General features: G+C 45.3%; 1 protein-coding gene across 1 annotated transcript in view; it reads right to left on the reverse strand.

Moving 5' to 3' along the window:
* The window catches only part of bmp4 (bone morphogenetic protein 4), a 10,092-nt gene extending 32 nt beyond the window's left edge, over positions 1–10,060 (reverse strand). Inside the window, exons 1-4 of the mRNA XM_030357096.1 lie at positions 9,727–10,060; positions 5,427–5,549; positions 4,539–4,903; positions 1–1,717 (exon numbers count right to left, since the gene is read on the reverse strand). The exon at positions 1–1,717 is cut by the window's left edge and continues 32 nt beyond it. Of these exons, the coding sequence (XP_030212956.1) occupies positions 813–1,717; positions 4,539–4,896 (1,263 nt within the window). The 5' untranslated portion in view covers positions 4,897–4,903; positions 5,427–5,549; positions 9,727–10,060 and the 3' untranslated portion in view covers positions 1–812. The remainder of the gene's footprint in view (positions 1,718–4,538; positions 4,904–5,426; positions 5,550–9,726) is intronic.
* Positions 10,061–10,271: the final 211 nt, after the last annotated feature.

The following is a 10,271-nucleotide window of genomic DNA, read 5'->3' on the forward strand; positions in this document are numbered from 1 at the left end:
ACAGAGAAGATTTCTCTGTTTTTTTTCTTTTTGCCAAAAACACATTTAGATTGCCAGCAGGCAAATTTCAATATCAGCCAAGATGAGTTTCAATCCAATTGCATATTAAAAAAAGTTCATTTTTACAAACCTTGCAAATTTACTAGTTTTTACAGATCTTTCACAAGTATATAAACTGGATTTTTAAAGGGCCTACCTAAAATAAATCATTGAGTTAAGATCTATGCAAAGAGGTCAATTAAAATCAACATACATGTCTGAATATTTAAACTGATGTATATTTTTTCAACAGTTTTGTGACAATTTAACGCAGTGCTCTAATTAATATCATACAGTGCATCTTGTGATATGCACAAATGTATTATCGGAAAGCCAAACACGTTGTTGTTGTTTTTTCATGAAATTGAATATAATAGGAAAGCAATAAATATGACCAGTAAATAGAATTTACTTTAAACTTTTTTTTTTTTTTACTATTTTCTCATTAAAAAAACCATACAATCTAATATACATTATGAAAAGTTGTACAGCTTTTTAATTAGGTTTAAAATATGGACTCATTTTTATTTTTTTATATGTAGATATAAATATATATATTTTGTCAAAATATATGATCATATTGTCAAGAAAAACAAAGAAATGAGACAAACAAAACATCTCAACATAAACGTTATAAATTAGTGTCCAAGTGAACATTTCTGGAAGTTGGGCGGGGCTTGTGAAAGAAAGTCCTTATTTTTTTTACTTTTCTTTTTTTTTTTGCATCGCTGTTGCACGCCCGGTCCAAGTCCAGGGTCCGGTTCGCCGCCAGTTCAGCGGCAGCCACAGCCCTCCACCACCATTTCCTGGTAGTTTTTTAGCACCACCTTGTCGTGTTCGTCCAGGTAGAGCATGGAGATGGCGCTGAGCTCCGTGGGCACACAGCACGCCTTGGGAATGTTGGTGTTCACCGAGTTCACCAGCGTCTGCACGATGGCGTGGTTGGTGGAGTTCAGGTGGTCCGCCAGGGGGAAGGGGCACTCGCCGTGGCAGTAATAGGCCTGGTAGCCGGGGGGCGCCACTATCCAGTCGTTCCAGCCCACGTCGCTAAAGTCCACGTACAGCGCGTGGCGCCGGCAGTTGCGGTTGCGCTTGCGGCCTCGCTGTTTGGGGCTCCGCTTGGCCCGTCGCGTCAGCGGGTGACCCTTGCCGTCGTGGCCGAAGGTGACCAGCAAAGGGCGGAGCTGTTCCCAGTCCTCGTCCGCCCCCTGATGCAGCGAGCGGCTGACGCGCACGTGTTTGTCCTGGTGACGCGGCGTGGCGTTGAGGTGCAGCACCTCCACCGCCAGCCCGTGGTTGGGCAGGCGCTCCAGCGTCCACCGCAGGACGGCGGGGCTGACGTCGAAGCTCTCCCAGCGGGAGGCGTTGTGGTGGACCACCCTGGTGTCCAGGAGCCGGGTGATCAGCTGCCCCGAGCCGCCACCGGGGCCTCCCGCCGCCGGTGGCGGCGGCGGCTTCAGCACCTCGTACACGTTGATCCTGTGGAGCCCCTCCTCCTGGCCGGAGGGGGCGCCGCCCGCCGCCTCGTCGATCTGGTGGCGGTAGAGCCGCAGCTCGGCCGACGACAGCAGCTCGTCCTCGGGGATGCTGCTGAGGTTGAACAGGAAGCGCAGGGGCGGGGCTTCCCGGTGGCGCGGCCGCTTCTCCGTCACTTTCTCCGTCACCTTCTCCATGTGTTCTGGAAGGGCACAAGCACATGGCGACCGTTAAGGATTTGCACTCAAATAAATCACGATTATATTATTGTCATCATTTAGTCCCAGACATTGATTTAAAGTAATTATTGTTGAGCCCCTTGTCACAATTTAGGGGGAAGGAAGGGGGGGGGACACATGAAATTGTCCCCCCCCCGCTTTTACCAGTATTACATTTCTCCTTTAATTCCAAAGTAGATCCCCGTCACCACATTTGCACCCCTGGTTGAGTCATAATGATTCATAACATTCCTTCATCAGAACAGAACAATGTAAGCATTGGGCCTTTAAGGGAAAAAGCGCACACCCACACGCACATATGTTTATACAGCATATATATATACTGTATATATATACACGCGTGTGCGTAAGTGTTGTGCTGTGCTTCTGTCCATCTATAAGCATCTGTCCACCACAGAGCGTTTCTGCAAGCCCTCTGCTGAAACATGCATCATAGGCAGAGTGGTGATTAACGTACCACAGCTACAGTATAAACACAGTGGAGATTTCTGGCAAGATCACCATTGTTGGAGAAAGGAATGTTGTGTCTACTATTTTCCTGCTCATACCCCCCCCCCCCCCCCCAGTGTTATTTCACACCCAGGCCTTAATCTCGCCCAGGTGGTTTTCATTATTAAAACCTGCTGTGTTTTTGATTGGCTTTGCAGTTTGTTCACTTAAGACATTTATCATTTTCGTCGTGTATAATGGTTAGATTCAGACGATACACGGGAGTCGTGTTTCTCTGAACCTTGATAAAGCCAAGATGAAAAAGACGTCAAATTAAATGTGTATGAATGTATGAAAATGTTCAGATAAAGACTATCAAAGCGAATGTGTTCATCCTAAATGGTAGTGCTTACTCTTCATGAACTGCGTTATTGCAGAGTTTAGATCTATTTGGTTTTGCATAGGTTGTCCAGTGGCTACTTGAACGGGTCTGTCGTCACACAATAGCTCTTACACTGTAGATGAAAACGAGTTCTCCCTCCCGCTCACTAGGCCCTAAAGCATGTGATTAAAGACCCTTTCACTCATAGTTCCCAGTGAATCACTGGGATAACCTTTCAGGCAACGCTACGTAGTTTTCACTATTCACACATGTAGCTACGTTCAACATTTCGGTCTTGCCGCCTTCGACAGATGCAATTACGATTGGATAGTCGAAGAGAAGGCCCAGCAGATGGCGGTAATGCAACACTTATGGATGCCAGCCGCGATAAAACTTGAGGAGTTCCGTTTTTTCGGAATCTCTCTAGTTTCCTAAAAAAGGAGCTTGTTTGTTGACCAAAATAAGCTGGATTGATATTGTCATTGAATCACCCGAAAAGCCTTTCTGTATTAAGATAAACACACAATTCCCCGATTCAGATACGTCCTCAGCGGAGTCTTGGGATTTGTTTGCTCGATCTACGCGAAAGCGTCTTACGTCAGAAGGTCGCTACCCTCTACGTGCCGCTCTTGGCAATAGAAAAGCCGTAACGGTAACGGCAGTGACCCGGAAAAGTAGGTCTTGAGCAGGCAAATTGCTGGAGCAGATTTCTCGAAACATCAATCCCTGTTCCGATTAACACTTCAACCAATTGAGGAAATCTTCCGGAACTTTGCAGGAAAAAACTGCATTTGTCAAATGAGATTTACATAGGGGATCTGAGGGTAAACAGAGGAATATGCCTGTAGAGCGTTGCACAAACCAAAAAGTACACACGAGGTCAGGCCAATGTGCATGTGCACACAGAAAGATACATAATTGCATTATGAGAAACTGGGCCTCTTTATACTACATTCTTTCTTCTTGAAAGGTTTATGTTGGTGTTTTGGTGTGAGTATGAGTGTGTGCTGTAGGTTTTCGATGTATGTTAGTGTGTTTCATGCTGTGGTGGTGTGTGCTACTGCGTGTTGGACTGTGAAGATGTTTTAGTATTCTTTCGGTTTGTTGTAGTGTCTGTTGGTATATTCTGGACTATATTGGCATGTGAGTTGATTTGTGTTTGCGTATCATCAGTCTACTGGTGTATCTTGCCATCTTGTGTTGCCGTGTGTTAGTGTATGTTGTTGTGTGCGCTATAGTGTGTGTTGGAGTATGTTAGTGTGTGTTGAAGTGTGTTAGCTCAAATAGCTAGACAGGGCCTATTACGGCTGACTCATGCTGGTCGGTCCAGCCTCCCTCCTCCTGTTGAGGGTGGATGCGCTGTGCCGTCTTCTCACTACCCTGCCCTGATCATTTCCTGCTGGGCCTCCACATCGCCCAGCCAGCTGTCACTGCTACGTTGCAAGCCAGCACCTTTGAATGTTTACCATTCAAAGCACTGCACCGCACTGCCAACTGTTAATCCAACCTGGACAGGAAGATTGGGGCCTAATCGAAGCCCTCGCCCCTCTCGTTTAAAGGGTTTTGAGTGGCCCATCAAGACAAAGAAACTTTTATTTTATTTTCTTCTTCGCCCACTGCTGCGTTCGGAGCACCCACATTGTTAGCCAATGGGAGATTTTATTTGGAAGTGTAGCATTTAAGATAATTGCATGTGGTAGACCACCATTCTAAAAGAGCCCGCCGTATAAACTGGGAGGCATGAGAGGGTAGGCGCTAAAAAGCTTACCTCGGGCTAACGCAACATCTTATTTAAGGTCCTGTACTGCTAGATGGGGCAGACGTGTTGACTTCAACTGAGCAATATGAAGAAACTGCTTTCCTCTTCGGCATTGAACCTTACACTCTTTTGCCAAATGAGAAGATTCTCCTTTTTTCCAGCAAATACACAAATATGAGGTGGCCTATTTTTGCCTTGCCTCCTCTGCACGTACCTTCATGGTGGAAGCCCCTCACAGTGTTGGCCCGGCTGGCCGACCTCTCGGGGTACTCGAAGGCAATGTCCGGCGCGCCTGCGTCCTCGGCCTCGCCCGACTGCAGCCGGTAGAGGTCCAGCAGGTAGCGGGGGATAGTGGCCGAGCGGCTGGGCCGGGGCCTCCTCTGGAGGCCGAACATGTGCAGCAGAGTGGCCTCAAAGTCCCGCAGCAGTTCATGGCTCTGGGCGGCCGAACGACCCTGCAGGTCCGGCACTTTCTTCTTCCCTTCTTCAGGTATCAGACTAGCATGGTTGCTCTCTCCCAGCAGGACTTGGCATATTAAAATGACCATCAGCATTCGATTACCAGGAATCATGATGTCTCTGAGAAGAACAATAAAAAGATACAAAACTAGAATAAAAAAAATGTGGTACAGCATGAATAGGGTTAAGAATCACCCAGTTTAAGGGAGTGCACTAATTAGCTGTTATATAGTCCGGTATGTCTTGTTTACAGTAGTTTACCCCTCCCCCCCCCCCCCCCCCCCCCCCCCCCTAACCCCCGTTGATCAGATATGACCGTTCGCTTCTTATCTTTGCACATCCTCAATGGCATCTGCCGGTTTAAAGAAACTGCATTTTGAATGGAATCCGACCCCCCCGACCTCCTCCTCCACCAGCCTCCTCGCCCTCCTCCTGCACTGTGATTACACTAATAGGACAAGCAGCCCTCCCCAGGTTATAGGCAAATTCTTAACCAAACGAAGAGCTGGAGAGTCCTCTGAGCCAACAAGCCAACAGGCCAACAGGCCAACCACACAAAGTTGACAATGCAGAGGACGCATCCGATACTCAAACGGACGGGTCACATGCTGCAAATTGAAGTGGCTTGGAGTCACTTACTTACCGACAGAAAGTAAAGCATGGGGAAACAGTCCATGTTTGTGGGGAGAAGGAAAGGGCCTCGATCTTCCAGGAAATTCTACGTGGAGTTGGGAGCCAGCAGGAGACCGTTTGAATGACCCTGTTCCTGAGAAAAAACATGAAGGAGAGGTTTTATACTTAAGACACAGAAGAGGCAGTAGATAAACATACTGTTATTGTATGTTATGCTGTTTTTCCCAGAGAAAGGGCAAATTAAAGTTCAGTATCACTCTTTTTACAAAAGGGTAAGAGTGAGTGAGAGAACGAGAATGGCAAATGTCTTCATAAGGCTTCGTATTTTTGCTCCAGGAGGTAAATACGCAATTTATATTTACAATCAAAATCAGAGGTATGTATCCCAAACACCTGAGATTGACCCGGGGCACTTTCAAAACAAAACAGGAAGTTACAGATATATACAGTTTATTTAAGGAGCCAATGCTATGTTACACAACTATTAAACTACTGCTGGTTTCAGTTTATGGCTTTCTCCGTGGAGCAAGTCAGTATCAGTTGGGCTATACGTTCGTTCAGAAACAGCTTATGGAATAATAGATTCACTTGTTTTTACGTCCAGATAAAACATAACCTGTGACTATTATATTACTTGCTGCCACACACTTATAGGCATATATCGATGAGGGTTACTACCGAAAGAATTCAACTCAAATGTCTCGAAAAAAAGGATTTATAAAGGAAAAGTGAATAAGCAGTGCAAAGAGGTATATAAGTCAGATGTGTTATTTATGCTTTACTATCAGCCTTGACAAAACAGATGGTTAGAGTTAAGACATGAAAAGGCCAGAATCTAAACTGAAGTTAAAACAAAATTGTTGGTTTAAAAGCTATTCCTAGAATGGACCACTGTTGGGTTCAGATATGGATTCTTATACAGGTCCTCCTCCTAACAAGCCAGTCTCACCGCCAATGTCACCGTACACACAGTGTGTATCATGCTGAGAATCGGTTGAACGAAAACCAAAAAACACCGGGACAAAAAACGGTAGTTGACACCCTAGCTTTCACAAGCAACAACAAACAACTTAGGTCTGGGTGATCTCAAACTGCACAATCCACATCCTTGACGCTGAGTAATAAAGTTAAATACATTTTAATGGCCCTGGGAAAGCCAGCTCACTAGAAATCCAGTTGGTTTCCAAGCAGTGATCCAGAGCGACGCGAGCGTTTCCGTCATCGCTTTGGACCCTGCGCATTTGGAGGTGGACCAAGCATTACAGCAGCTAAGATGCACATCAACAAGAATGCTTCAAGTGTAATACAGTTTCATGGCCCGGGGTTAATGTTTGGGTGTGTACGTGTGTGTTTCTGTGTGTGTGTGTGTGTGGCGTGTGTGTGTGTGTGTGTGTGTGTGTGTGTGTGTGTGTGTGTGTGTGTGTGTGTGTGTGTGTGTGTGTGTGTGTGTGTGTGTGTGCGTGCTGTGCGTGCGTGCGTGCGTGCGTGCGTGCGTGCGTGCGTGTGTGTGTGTGTGTGTGTGTTGTCTTTTTTGTGTTCGTATCTGTGTGATCATCTGTGTTCCAGCATTGGCTCTATGTGTACATGCAATCAAGGATTCTTATTCTCTTCTCTTTTTTATTTTGCTTACACCATTAGAGTTTGACCTCTGGACGACCTCTGACTTTCAATTTCAAAAGTGTGTGTTTTGATGAGCGTGATGCAAGCATACACAGACTCACTCATCATGGGGGGACTTCCTGAACCGAAGGCTTAACCTGTGTGGGTTCTTGAAACTGGGTGCATTCAAGTGAGTGTACGAGTGTCTTCCCCTTCCTCCCTTGCACGTGAAAAGAGCGGTGGAATTGAGGGGACGGTTCAGAACATGATCGCCTCCATTACCCATGGGGTGGTGGCGGTGAATGGAGGCTGCAGGCTTGTGTATGTGCATGCGTGGGTATTTGTGTAGCAGTGGACGTAGGTACGGGTGTGTGTGTGTGTGTGTGTGTGTGTGTGTGTGTGTGTGTGTGTGTGTGTGTGTGTGTGTGTGTGTGTGTGTGTGTGTGTGTGTGTGTGTGTGTGTGTGTGTGTGTGTGTGTGGAACTAAGACAACAAACGATCATTGTACAGAGAGAGCCTCTGTCTTTATTATAAAGATTCATAACTCAAAAAGACTGTGGCCGTACAGAAATCCTATTCTACCTGTCACCATGACTGACATGCATGCCTCAGGAACAGGACTCTTGTGTGACTATAACGACTGACTAAGTCCTGGTATTCATTTGAGGGCAATTAACTAAGATTCAATTGGTGGAACTTAAATGGGTATTTAAAAAAACCCATATATTTCTTACTTTATACACATATTTCTTTGTTACGCTCCAGACTTTTGTACTAGATAAGAATACATATATTGCAATGCATGCAGAGCTGTGTGCAGGTTCATCAATTAAGAATCTCTATACTTAATTGTATTGGTCGAATTAAGAATCTCTATTCTTAATTGCACACGATTAACTGTCGGCCCATGTTACCAGAAGATCTACATATTTAACCAACAGAAGCGTTTGACATTTCACAAACTGCAAACTTTCTCCATTTACAGTTGTTGATTTGGGTTTATTTCGTGACTTTAAGCAACTGAAATGTACCGACGACAAACTCAAAAAGGTAAAAATATATATATTACAATGATGTGAATAACAATTACCATTTTGCAAATATTTGTAGCCTAACGGTCGGTATATTTCCATGAAACGTAAGATAAATTCTGAGCGTGTTTACATTGCTGGGTAATTGATTGTCTCTTGTTTTTTCTTTTTTTTAAAGCGCCTCTGGATATGTAAGATGTGAAAGATAGAGCCTATCATTAAAGGTTGAGCCTATGTTTAAAGATATATGTTGAGTAGCCTATAGGCTTCAACTAAACCATTCAGCGGTCGGAGCACTCGCGGTCCATCAGATCACTCGATCTCAGCATGGCCTAATCTATCGAGGTTTGTTATCCCCTTTTGCTATGAAAGCTATGCGTCCTTATTTCACCACGACACGAAGATTGAGCTAACGTTTACAAAAACAGACCGGTTCTATGTAGGCCTTAAACACCTACACGGGACTACGGGTTAAGTGAAACATGTGTAAGAGCCGCAGACACCAGGCCTTGTCATGTATCTACAACAGTCTCTCTGAAACAGATCGTTGTCCAGAGAGAGAGAGAGAGGGAACAAAATATACGTTGTGTTAGAACAATTTATAGCACAGAACGGATTAATTTCCCTGGTTACACATAAAGGGTCCGTGGAAACGTTTCGCCCTCCACCCCCCTCTCCTCCCTGCCAATACGCGCACAGGCCTCCGTCTAATCGATACAAGACCTCGGTCTCTAAATAGAGGAATATTCTAAGTGTAAATGAACACGTTTTGGCAAGTAGATGATATAGCTAGGCCTACATAAGCGAAATAAGGCAGAAGTACTTGTTTTGTTATCAACCCTTATTAGTCTATGTATATAATACGTAAGTAGGCTATAGACAATTGAACGGGTTATGCCAAAGCAATATACAACAGAGAAAAAATCAACAGGGCCTAAGTGATTTAAGTTGTTTAAACTAAAACTATAGGCTCAAAATTTGGGCTCCCTACATCGGATAGGCCCGCATGAGTAAGCTGTAGGCATATCCAATGTTTATTTATGGAAGACAACATGCAATTACTGAAAAGTTTTTTTTTTTATTTCTAGTATAAACCTTCCTAAGAAATACCACATCATGTCCCCCCTTGCACAACACGCGTACCGCGGGGAACACTTTAAGTAGATACAGGTGTCCCGGGTTGCGAAAATAGCCCCTCTTTTCAAACTTCCAAAAAGTGACCAAAACTGTGCAAACAAATACGCGAACTCTGTAATAGCTCAGAGAGAGAGAAAACCCAGCGATTTGGCTGTAATGTTCTGGTTTAAAAAATGACCTCATTACGTTGTTCTGTCACTGCTGAACATTCCCTGGCAGGAACAACACTTCTAGAGTCTATAACCTATTATGCTCACCGAGCCGACATAGCGTTTGGAGTTCACTTCTGAGCATATGCCATAAAGCATGAATATGTGTAGATGAGTAGCTTTTTCACTTCATATCTTATAATAAGTTCTGTAAACCAGGCGACAGACGCAACGCTTTAGGAGATCAAGCTGAAGGCGGCCGGTCTTTGACCGACGCGAAATCCGCAATCATTAAACACCAGAGATAACTGACACAACTGAAACAGGTAATCTATAACAGCAGGGCCTACAGATTCAAGGTTCAAATGCTTTTCAATACACGATCGCCACTTACCATCAGTAGAGGTACAGGTATCCTCGGTGTGGGGGGGAAACAAAATGAATAAGACAAAAAGATGGTGCGAGATCCGTCCGCGCAATGGCAGTCCAGGTGCAGCGAGCCCTACAGAGACTGACAACAAATCATGTTGCTCTTTAATCCCTTCACGACTCTTCTTTAAAAAAGACCAAGAGGCGAGACCGTGACCCAGAGACGCTAGGGGCGGTGTGTGTGTGTGCGGACGCTTCACGGTGGCGGCGGGCTTTGCTATCTCCACCGGTTCTGCGAAGGAGCGAAACAGCGCGCGGACAAGGCGGACTCTCCAAACTGATCGAGCATCTATAACTTCTTGCAGTTTTTATGTGGCCGCCCCAATTTACCCTCCCTCCCCGTCTTCCCCTCCGGCCCACACCTCCCCCTACCCACCTCTCTACCCCTTCAAACGTCTCCAACACCTTGGATAACCCCCACGCTTCTGATGCGTTTGGATTTGCCCCTATTTTACGCATGCGTCTCCAGATTAAAAAATAACCCTGGAAATTGCCTGCAGTGAAATTCTT

This window comes from Gadus morhua, chromosome 5 (assembly GCF_902167405.1).
Source record: "Gadus morhua chromosome 5, gadMor3.0, whole genome shotgun sequence".
Lineage (NCBI taxonomy): Eukaryota > Metazoa > Chordata > Actinopteri > Gadiformes > Gadidae > Gadus > Gadus morhua.